Source organism: Mustela erminea, chromosome 7, assembly GCF_009829155.1.
Source record: "Mustela erminea isolate mMusErm1 chromosome 7, mMusErm1.Pri, whole genome shotgun sequence".
In the NCBI taxonomy this organism is placed as follows: domain Eukaryota; kingdom Metazoa; phylum Chordata; class Mammalia; order Carnivora; family Mustelidae; genus Mustela; species Mustela erminea.
In genome coordinates this window covers 102,912,191-102,923,454 of record NC_045620.1, presented here as the reverse complement: position 1 = coordinate 102,923,454, position 11,264 = coordinate 102,912,191, and the positions used below count along the sequence as shown (strand labels likewise).

The following is an 11,264-nucleotide window of genomic DNA, read 5'->3' as shown; positions in this document are numbered from 1 at the left end:
AAGCTCCCCAAGAGCATTCGCGCAACTTGAGACAACTGTAGGAAACCGCATTGTCCCATTTTGTAAGTAAATGCCTAAAGCAACAAGCAGCAGGACTCTTCGTTGTCATGAGATATCCCACAAATTCCAGCCTCCCTACACACCAGTTTTCCTCCCTCCCCGCTTCCACAACCCCCATCCGCCCCTCCACTCCGCAGGTGGTGGGAGGGGGTGGATGCTGTCCCAGCGCAGGCCAGGGAACCAGGTAGAACAAGCACCCGCAGTGCTGTCTTTCCAGGGTTTTATTTTCAGCCCTCCTGTCTATTCTCCAAGTGCCGTGCAGGGATTGCCTTGTGAGAGGGAGGATGTCCCTAGGGCCCCTGAGGGCTCTCTCCCCCTTCCTACTGGTAAAATGGCATCAAGGGCCCCCATCGGTTCAAGATAGGGAACTTGACTTTATGGTGATAGGGACATAGGCAGCCAGGCAGTAGAAAGTAGCCCTTGCCCTCCTCAGGTGCAGGCTGGAGCTCGGGCTCCAGGAGGCACGGAAAGCCGGCACTCTGGCGGACCCGGTTAGGGGTACCCCGGGCCAGGTACAGGGCGTGGGAAACGGGGTACACGGAATGGCAGATACTGGTGAACCTGCCCTCGTCCTCCTCTGTGGCCACTCGGTCCTGGTCCTGCGGGGGGAAGAAGCCGGGCTGTCCCAGGTCTTTGGAGGTCATGTGGGGTCTTCTGAAGGCGGGGTATCCATCCTCTAGCTTGGGTGTAGAGCTGGGGATGGCCCTATAAAATTCTTTCTCCCGGAGTTGGGCATCCAGCTTTGCTTGCTGTGGAAATAAATCACACAGGAATGGATGGCTGAGACAGGGGAAAGGCGAAGATTCCTTGGCCTCATCCAGGACAGAGCACACTTCTCTTTAGTTAAAAAAGTTTAAACTGGTTTTTGAATGGTGGTATGTATGACCCTGAGAAATACCGAAGTGATAGAAAAGGGTTTCTTGTGAAAAGTCTGTCTCTTTCCCACTTCTCCTTTTCCCTTGGTTCCCATCTCCAGACATATTCACTGAGGTAAGAGCTTTTTCCTATCTTTCTAGACAGTTTATGTTCATATAAACATATAATGGAGGGGCACCTGGGTGGCTCAAAAGCCTCTGCCTTTGGCTCAGGTTATGATCTCAGGGTCCTGGGATCGAGCCCCGCATCGGGCTCTCTGCTCAGTGGGGAGCCTGCTTCCTCTTCTCTCTCTCTGCCTGCCTCTCTGCCTACTTGTGATCTCTCTCTCTTTCTGTCAAATAAATAAATAAAATCTTTAAAAAAAAACACATATAATGGAGTTTTATACCCCCTGGCTTGTCCTCAATGGATGCATATTATGACCCCACTCTGCATTTTGCTTCCACTAAATACTATATCCCAGAAATTGTTCCTTGTTTGTACAGATTTTCTTTTTATTTTTAGTGGAGCTACCTGGAGACGGGAAAGGATTTCTTGAACAAGCCTTTAAAAGGGCAAACGATAAAGGGAAAGACGGCTAATCCGACTATATTAAAGTAAAAGTTTCTATTCGCTGAAAGGGAGGGAAAAGACAAACCACAGCCCGTGACGAGTGTTACCATTTCTGTAACTGACAAATGAAACACGTCTAGAATATCTACAGAACTCCTACAAATTAAGAAGAAAAAAGACAAGCATCCCACTAACAACAGGGACCAAAGACATGACGGACATCTCCCAGAATAATGAATATCCATAAACATATGAAAAGATGCTAAACCAGAGCACAAGAAGATATTATTTCACACCCACCAAATAAGCCAAAATCGGAAAGTCTTTCAACACCAAGTTGATGGCAAGTTTGGAGAGCCAAAGAAGGGACGGTCCCCCGCTCCAGTGACACAGCCTCTTTGGCAAGTAACGATGTTCCCTGGGACAAGCAATTCCCCTCCTGGGGTGGCAGACTCCTGAACCTTAGGCTGTGGAATCCTCATCGCAACACAGGGCAGTGAGATCACCAGCCCAGTAAAAACCCAGATGTCCAACAGAAGAGGGGACAAGTATATGGTGGCACGTTCATGCAATGTAATAAGACACAGCAGAAAATGAATAGCATACTATAAGTAACATATTACTCAGCAAAAAGCAAAAGCCACAGAAGAGTACAAATAGAACGATCCAGTGTGTAACAGAGCTCAAAAAGGCAAACCTCAACAGTTTATAGGGATATATACCTATAGAGCACAACTGTTTTTAAAAGACACCAAGGGAATGATTAACCTCAAATTCAGAATAGTACCTACCTCTTAAGGGGGAGGAAGGGGGGTGCCCTAGGGTACTTCTAATGTGCTATGTTTTCATTCTGGGGGCTGATAATGGGCACACTGGTGTTTGTTTTGTCAATGCTATTTAAACCGTGAATGTGTATCATTTATACTCTCGTGTTCATGACTTAGGGTTGATGTACGTTTTTTTAAAAGATTTTATTTATTTGACAGAGAGAGACACAGCAAGAGAGAGAACACAAGCAGGGGGAGTGGGAGAGGGAGAAGCAGGGTTCCCGCCGAGCAGGACGCTGGGATCATGACAGACACTGAAGGCAGATGCTTAAAGACTGAGCCACCCAGGCACCCCAGGTTGATGTACATTTTAAAAAACATACACACAATGCACACACATAAAAGATTTCCTCAGCTCTCCCGGTATCAGATACGGTTCTAAAGAAGTGCCCCCAATATCCACACATAATAAAGATGGAATGAAGGTGATTTCCACGGGCCATGGACAGAAGACAAGACTGAGTCAGTTCTTACCTCTTGTGGTGTGACTCTGGAGTACTTGTGCTTCCCGTAGGGTTGGTAGTCAACCATGTAGGAGCTCTTGTATGTGTCTAAATCCACAGGGGCCTGGAGGGCAAGGGAGATTACAAAACAAGAGATCCCATCTTGCCATTCTTCTACCTAAAGGCATTCGACAGCTTCTCATTGCCCATAGGACCCAGACCAACTTTAGGGCCCGGCATTCAGAGCCCCTCATGATCTGGTTTCTACTGACCCTTGCCAGCTCACCCCGCTTGACACCCCTCCATGCCCTCTGCAGCAAACTCCTACACATCCTCTAAAACCCAGCTGAATTTCTTCCCCCCAACAGCTATCCCATCCTTCTATTCCTCACCTCCCCCAAATTACACGCTTACTCCTCTGCTTTCATAGCGCATTTTGCCTCCCTTGTTACAGCACTTAGCAGGGGGATTGTAATTGATTGAATGAAGTATACTAGATCGGGACCTAACCTTTAGCATCTCTACAGCCTTGAAGCCCAACACAGGGCTGAGGGTGCCTTAGAAATGCATGAATGAAATAAATAAATAATAAATAGTAATAAATAATGAATAAATGAACTCCCAGAGAATTGTATATCCTTGCTTTCCTCTTTGCCTATTAACTGCCCCCCACACACACACCCCATTCCAGAATGAGGACCAGGGGGACCCCCACGGCACCTGGGCCTGTTTGCTAAAGCTGCTCGACCTTGAGGTGGTCACAAAGGACAGACACCCACAACACTCACCTGTCTGGGGTACACCACACCTGCCATAGCAGACAACCTAGACACAGACAAGCTGGTTAGACCTGCTTCCTCTGACCAGGCCAGGGGAAGCAGCCGTTGTCCCCAAAGCCATGTCAAGCAAGCAAACTGCCCCAGTCCTCTTAGCGCCCCTGCACGTTACTCAGTCACCCAGGGCTTGAAGGCAGCCGCACGGATCAATGGGCACGTGTGCAGGGATTCTGGGACCAAGGGGCAGAAGCGGGTCCCAGAAGGAATCAGAACTGAGGAGAACAGCAGATTCACCTCTCAAACAAGGTGGGTAGTGTGCTAATAAATCTTTAACAACAGCCTTTTGAGGCAAATAATCAACAGTGGTTGGTAGCATCTATTGAGCAGACTCGAACTCTCAGGTGCTCAAACCAGGGATCTGAGCTGCCCTGAGGAAGCAGGCAGCAGGCCTAGGACTTAGTGGCGTCCTGGGTCAGAAGCACAAACCATGTTTTCTAGTGGGGTTGGGGTATCCAGGGTGGAAAATTTTATAAGGCTCTGCGTTCCCAGTTAAGCAATAGCAGCAGATACATCCAACCCTGTCCCTCACTCCCTAACCCTGAAGTGCTAGTGGGGAGCCTTACAGTTGGCCCCTGGGGAGCAATCTGAGCTCCCAGTTCTGGGCTGGTCCTCCACTTCATTCCCACGGACCACTGCCCTGAACCTCACTCCATTCCATGTGCTGTGGCCCAGCATGGCAGCTGCCAAACCTCAAATTGTCCCTGTGTCCCCTCCGTTTTGTGCATGGACAGCTCCCCTCCTGGGGCTGGGGGCCGGCTTCAGTGAAAAACAGCACCTACCCCTCTTGCTACCAAGAGGATGACGATGGTCCAGCCCTTCCCACTCCAGGTTCCGCCACTGCATGAAGAGGCGGCTGCTGTGTCCTATTGCCACACCTGTCCTGGAGATGAGCCCTCACCTACGTGACCCAGGCTGCTTTGGTCACAGTCCCTGGTCATTGTGATGGGGTGACTGGCTCACCTCCTGTGTGGCAGTCCCCCGCTCCCTGGCTCACCTTCTCATGGCAAGTGGCTGGCGTTCCAGAACATCTGAGCCAACATGAACTCGGGTAGCGGCATTGGAAGGTTTCAGGGAGGTGGGCGCTAGCCAATACTCTACAGAATCAGTTGTTTCCAGGAGAGGGAGGGCAACAGAACCCCACATGGATTTTTTTTTTAAAGATTATTTATTTATTTATTTGATAGGCAGAGATCACAAGTAGGCAGAGAGAGAGAGAGGAAGGGAAGCAGTCTCCCCACTGAGCAGAGAGCCCGATGCGGGGCTCGTCCCAGGACTCTGGGATCATGACCTGAGCCGAAGGCAGAGGCTTTAAACCACAGAGCCACAGGCGCTCCTCCCCAACATGGATTTTGACATCAGACAGTGGGTGACTCGATTCACTGCACACCACAACCAGCCCCCCAACCCTCCACCGCCGCCGTGGGGGTCTTTGTTGCCTGAAAGGCTGGCTTGTCCCTCCTCTGTCAGAATTTCACCCTCTTCCACACCTTTGAGGCTAGCTGTGATCCAAAAAATGAAAAATAAAATAAGTCCTGATGAGGATATGGAGAAATTGGAGCCCTCCTGTGCTGCTGATGGGAATGTAAATTGGTGCAGCCACCGTGGAAAACAGTATGGTGATTGCTCAGAAAATTAAACGTCAACATAGAATTGCCGTAGGCTCCTGCAATTCCTCCTTTGAGTGGATGCCCCAGAGAAGTGAAAGCAGGGGTTCGAACACGCGCCTGTGCGACCATGTTCAGAGCAGCAGCATTCACAGTGGCCAAGGGATAGAAACAACCCCGATATTTGTCAACTGGTAAGTGGATAAACAAAATGTGGTGTTTACATATAATGAAATACTATTCTGTTTTGTTTTTTAAGACTTTATGTATTTGACATAGAGAAAGAGACAGCGAGAGAGGGAACACAAGCAGGGAGAGTGGGAGAGGGAGAAGCAGGCTCCCTGCTGAGCAGGAAGCCCGATACGGGGCTCAATTCCAGGACCCCGGGATCATGACCTGGCTCAAGGCAGACACTTAACCAACTGAGTCACCCAGGTGCCCATTATTCTGTTTTTAAAATAGTTTAAAAGATGTCTAATTCCAGTATGGTTGACATGTGGTGCTAGATTAGTTTCAGGTGGACAATCTACATTTCTCAGCGCTCCTCACTGGCAAGTGCCCTCCTTAATCCCCATCACCTAGGTCCCCCACCCCCCACCTGCTGCCCCTCTGATAATCAGCTGTTTGTTCCCTATTGTTAAAAGTCTGCTTTTTTGGTTTGTCTTTTTTTCTCCTTTGTTCAAATATTATTCAGTTTTAAAAGAAATTTAGCACATGCTACAACATGAAGAAACCTTGCAAACATGGTAAGTAAAATAAACAAGACCCTATATTCCACTTATATGAGGTGCCTAAGCTCCTCAAGTTCATAGAGACAGGAGTAGAGCTGTGGTTGCCAGAGGCCTGGGAGGAAAGGGTAGAGTTTTAAGAAGATAAAACACTTTTGGGAAAAGAATAGGGGTGATGATAATTGTACAACATTGTTAATGAATTTAAAGCACTAATTTGTTATGCTTTGATAAAATGGATAAAATGGTAAATTTTAATGTTATATATATTTACCACAATAAAAATCATTCACGTACTTTAAGGGCCCCCTCTTCCATGAAGCTCTCCTTGGTTTCTCACTGAGTGCCACCACAGATGCCTTTCATTTATGCAACTAATATTTATTGAGCACTGTTTCGTGTTGGGCGCTGTTCTTAATGTTGCAGATTCAACAAGTGAACCAGGTAGATGGGAATCCCCCTGACTGCAGAGTTTACATTCTGATGAGAGCAAAACACAGAGTAAGCAAGTAATAATTGCTCAACTGCTCTATTAGATCCAGCAAATAAACAAAGTGAAGTCTGAGGGAATGACTGAGTGGCACTTTAGGAGAGTGTGAGAAGGCCTCTCAGAAAGGGTGGCATTACAGCGGAGGTCTGAAGTGTCAGAAGCAGTCACGGAATGATCTGGAAGATAGGGCTTCTCAGCATATGTCAGCAAGTGCAAAGCCTGTAAGACAGGAACAAGGGGGAGTGAGGGGGGCCCAGGAAAGGAGTGGGAAAGGGCAAGAGGCCAAGAACAAGGGGGTTGTGAATCTCTGATGTTCGCCTTTCTGTGGTGGCATGCCAGTTTCCCTTTGGAGAACTATTTCTCTCCCCTGTGGGGATGATGTGATTTGTGTGGTACTGACCCTACTCCAGCTCTAAACGGATGTGTTGTCTCTAGAATAGTCTGTCCCCCAGGCCACCCGATTGATGCAAGGAGAGCCTCATGACTGGAGGTGGGCTGTTAAGAGTCACCCTCAGCTCCTGGCACAGTCTCTCTCTTTCTAAGATAGTAGTCACTAAGAACTATGGGAGCCTGGAGCTATATGAAGCCTGGCCATGAATAAAATCAGCAAAGAAAAGAAGACCCAGGAGATGAAGACAGAGAGTGACTGCATCATGAGGATACTAACTAAGCCCCTGGATACAACAATGCCTGAAGCTTAACTACATCCGGACCTCATGGCTTATGTGTGCCAATACATTCCTTTTCCTGCTGAAGCCGGTTTTAGTTGAGTTTATGTAAGTTAGTAGCTGAAGTAGTTCCAACAAATTCAAGGTTGGAGAGCTAAAGTAGTTCCTTCTCCTAACCAACTGTGGTATCCTTCAGGTAAAGAACTTGGTCTTAGTCACCTTTTTATCCCAGTGCACTGTCACTTACATGTAGGGATTTAAGAAGTGCTTTTGAATATAATAATCCTGGAAATGACAAAGAACGGGTAAAGAACAGAATGGCCGCAGAGATGAAAGTAGAGGGACAGCTGGGCCTTAACAAGTGATTTTTTTGTGCCTCAAGAATATATTTTCAGGAAAATATTACCAAGTAGCTTTTGGAGTCCTGACTTTAAATCCTGATATTTGCTATCTTCTTGCCCTTGGATAAACCATGCAAGTTCAATAGAAGTCAGTGTGATCACTGGCTGTAAAATGGGTACGTGATATCCACGGGAAGTGGATGCAGAAAGTCAAACGGATGTGTCTGTGATTGTCCTTGGTGTTCTTCAGGCCAGGGTTCACTAGCATTGTCTGGCTTTCTGCTCCTTGCCAGACATGGTACAGGGCCCTGTAATCAGGGTAGCGAAGAAATCCCGGAGTGGCCTCTGCCTTCATGAAGTTACAGGGTGATGACAGGTAAATATCTTGCACAAGTGAGTCTTTAATTGCAGCTGTGACAAAGTCATGGAAGAGAAATGGGGTGTGAGAACCTGATCCGGTCTGGAGGGAAGACTTGCATCAAGTAGTGACATCGTACCTCAGTTCTGGGGAGGCAGGAGGATGCTCTGGCCTGTGTGACGGCTGTAGGGCCAAAGGGAGCCTGGTCTCCTGTGGAAGACAGAGGCTGTTCTGTTAGTGCAGAACAAGAGGGAAACATGTGGCTCCAGGTGAGTCTGGGAGTGGGGGTGGGGGTGCTTCGTCCAGCGGCGTACAGGAGGATCGGTGGGTTTTATCCTGGAAATAATGGGAAATACCAGGGAGTTTAGCAGGATAAAGCAACATATCAGAGATCACTGGTGGGGCGCCTGGGTGGCTCAGTCAGTTAACTGTCTGCCAGATCACTGGTGGACAATGGCCTGGGGGGAGGACGAAGCAGGATCCCAGCAGTCCCGCCACTGGCTGATGATGGTGGCTGGCACAGGCTGGAGGAGAGGGCAGCGACATGGAGGGAGAAGCCTGGGTGGATTCAAGAGATGTTTTGGAAGTAAACCCTACCGACTTTAATCATTATCAGGAATCAGCAGGGGCAAGGGAGAGACAGAGGCGTGACACAGAGAGGTATCAAGGATGAATCCCAGATTTTTGGAAGGAGCTGCTGGGGATTGGTCGCCCCTTGGTGAGGTAGGAAATGGGGGCGAGGAGCCAGCTAGAGGAGTAAGACCACCATACTGAACTTTGTGCAGCCTGCCTTCCAGGTGGAGAAGCCGGGGGTACACACCTGGGTAGGAGGATCTACAGCCCCGGGGAAGAAAGCTCTGGACACTCTGGAATTGCTGGTGATATAGGCCGTATTTGAAGCTAACAGAGAGAGTCTGCTGTATTCGGGGAGCATAGCCTTCCTCCAACACGGCCACGCAGTGCGAGGCTGTCCTGAAGAACAGGACAGGACTCTGCTGCCTCCCTAAAAGGGTGTTCAATGGCAGCAGGAAGGGAAATCAGGTCACAGGAGGGAAAGAGTGAAGGGGTCTACCTACGCTGCCTTCTTTCTGGTTTCCGGTGCTTGTCAGTTTCACCGCGGTCACGTTTCTGCACCATCTCAGAGTGAATGCAGCGGCGTCCACGCAACAACCTGCAGGAGCCGGGCAGGGCCTCCGATGGGCCACCTGCGGGCACACGTCATGGGCAGGTCCGCTGCGCGAGCCTCAGGGCCCTCGTTTCCTCCTGAGAAATGGAACGTGGAGACTTCCTCCAGCCGCACTAAAGCACCGTTAGGAACTTTTCTTTTCTTTTAAAAATACTCTTTAATGTTCCTAGGATATATATATATTTTTTAATTAACGTTTATGTATTATTTGTTTCAGGGGTACAGGTCTGTGATTCATCAGTCTTGTTAGGAAATTTTGTAAGCTCACCCCAGAGCATGGCAAAACCCCCATGTACCAACGTTTACCTTTGCGTGCTGTGATCCATGTTCTTTTTCTGAAGCAACACAGCTACGTTTCTCATGGTTCTCGCAGTCTCCTTTAGCAGCATGCAAGGGGAATCTTTCCAACATTTGTCAGGGATGAAAAATAAACCAGAAAGCAAATCTCGTTTGTTTCTTTTTAAGCCTAAATACAAGCATTGGGTTCAAATTGTGTAGGGAAAGAAACTAAATTCATTGCACAATAAAAACTGGTAGGAGTGTATTTCTAAAAGCATTGTTAGGGGGAAGTATATGTTTAAAAGCACACACAGAAAAAACATCGTGTGGACAGAGATCCATGAACGGTATATACAAAGCACAGGGCACACCAACGGCTCTCACTGAGATCCTTGTCCCCTTCCTCTGGTGAGAATAATCACCTCTCTAGCTTCATTTCCTTAGTGACAAAATACATGTGGACAGGGTTGGAGGACAAAACTAAAGGAGAAAAATATGCGCAATGCCTTGGCATCGGGTCTGGTATGCTGTAGGAGCTTAATTATTGCAACATTCATTCATCTGAGAGAGAATCCGCTTGTCTCTTTCTGGAGGGAAAGCTGGGCCCCAAGTTTCTGTCTATGCAAATTCAGCATGTTAATATTGTTAAATCACAGGAGGAAATTCTTTTCCCAAACCAGAAGCCTTCGAGTTCCTCCAGGCTTATATTAAAGGGATTACAATCCATTTCCTTCCTAATACGGCTAATGCGCTATGGGAAGCCCTCAGGCCAGGGATTAAAGCATTTACGCCTTTAATTAGGAGCAAACCTTCCCTTAGAGCCTGAAACACAAACAGCAAGTCGACACTACAAAGGCCTCCTCCCAGAGCAATGGGGATACCAATCCCTCTCCAGGAGCCAGGAGCCTCCAAAGGGCTTAGCAAATGCTGCCTTTCCCAAACAGGGTGCCTTAGCTGGGAGGGCCCTGCGAAGAAACGGACACCCCTTCACATGGAGAACAAACAAACAAACAAAAACAGATCCGTGGACTTAATCAGAATCAGCCCCTGCCCTACAGCTCAGGGGGGCAAGAGGGCCAAGCGGAAGGACCACATCTTGGAGACGGATGCTGGACGCTAGATTGTCCTGCAAGGTTCCTCTTCTAGATTTCCCCTGGGGACTCACAAAACCAGGTTGTTAGCTTTCAAGTGGACGACTCTGAAAATTAAAACCTGTTTGCGTTTTGGAGGGGTCTGTCCTCACACAGATGCCTTCATTGGCCCCAAACACGAGGCCTATCAACTTCTTCCATTCTAGCTTCATAGCCATAGCTGGGTCACCTTGTGCAGCCCAGGGAGCACCTGCTTCAGAGTCCCCCAGATACATATGACAACCTAGATTTCTGGGGCATCTGGGTGGGTCAGCCGTTAAGTGTCTGCCTTCAGCTCAGGTTATGATACCGGGGTCCTGGGATGGAGGCCCATGTCGGGCTCCCTGCTCGGTGGGAAGCTTGCTTCTCCCTCTCCCACTCCCCCAGCTTGTGTTTCCACTCTCGCTGTACCTCTCTCTGCCAAATAAATAAATAAGATCTTTAAAAATAAAATAAAATAAAACCTAGATTTCTGCCGCTACCTTCTGTGTCAGAAGCTCTGGGAGAAGGAGCCAAGCCCAGAATCTGCCTTTAGACAAGCATCCCTGGAGATTCTCATGATTCTTACACTTGCCTACAAGAAAACTATAGCCGGGCCATCCGTAGCTCTTTATAGAGGAGGGAGGTGAGGACCAGAGCCTTCCAGGGACTTGTACCAGCACAGAGAGCCAATCAGGCCCCGGCATGGGGCGCACGTGGGTGGTAGATGTGCTCGGTATGCGAGAACTGATACCAAAAAAGCTTGTGAAATTGTGAACGTGGGATAAGAATGTAGGGTCTTCTTCTGCTTCATTTGTTCAACAGGCAACTGTCAGTGGACTTAGGTCAGCAAGGTGTGGCGTTCGGTGCTGCATGTGTCTCTGGGTGCAGAGGGAAGAAGGGGACA

The 11,264-nt window shown here is 48.4% G+C and overlaps 1 protein-coding gene and 1 long non-coding RNA gene across 2 annotated transcripts; one reads left to right on the top strand and one right to left on the bottom strand.

Annotated features, from left to right (window-relative positions):
- Nucleotides 1–271: 271 nt before the first annotated feature.
- TEX37 (testis expressed 37) lies at nt 272–4,480 on the bottom strand. The gene is made up of 4 exons (XM_032353789.1): nt 4,374–4,480; nt 3,547–3,583; nt 2,790–2,882; nt 272–809 (listed from the first exon to the last, which is right to left on the bottom strand). The coding sequence occupies exons 2-4, from the start codon at nt 3,571–3,573 to the stop codon at nt 381–383; spliced, it is 549 nt and encodes a 182-aa protein (XP_032209680.1). The 5' UTR covers nt 3,574–3,583; nt 4,374–4,480; the 3' UTR covers nt 272–380.
- Nucleotides 4,481–5,912: 1,432 nt separating this feature from the next.
- On the top strand, nt 5,913–7,027 carry LOC116596556. Its single transcript, XR_004288175.1, has 2 exons — nt 5,913–5,944; nt 6,960–7,027. It is a non-coding gene; the product is annotated as an uncharacterized LOC116596556 (long non-coding RNA).
- The last annotated feature ends 4,237 nt before the right edge of the window (nt 7,028–11,264 follow it).

What these genes read in the sequence shown, in the direction of transcription:
- TEX37 (XM_032353789.1), bottom strand. Translation starts at nt 3,573, where the DNA reads ATGGCAGGTGTGGTGTACCCCAGACAG. An exon ending in GTGTGGTGTACCCCAGACAG is followed by an intron (nt 2,883 to 3,546) that starts GTGAGTGTTGTG and finishes CTTGCCCTCCAG; the next exon opens with GCCCCTGTGGATTTAGACAC. An exon ending in CCAGAGTCACACCACAAGAG is followed by an intron (nt 810 to 2,789) that starts GTAAGAACTGAC and finishes TTATTTCCACAG; the next exon opens with CAAGCAAAGCTGGATGCCCA.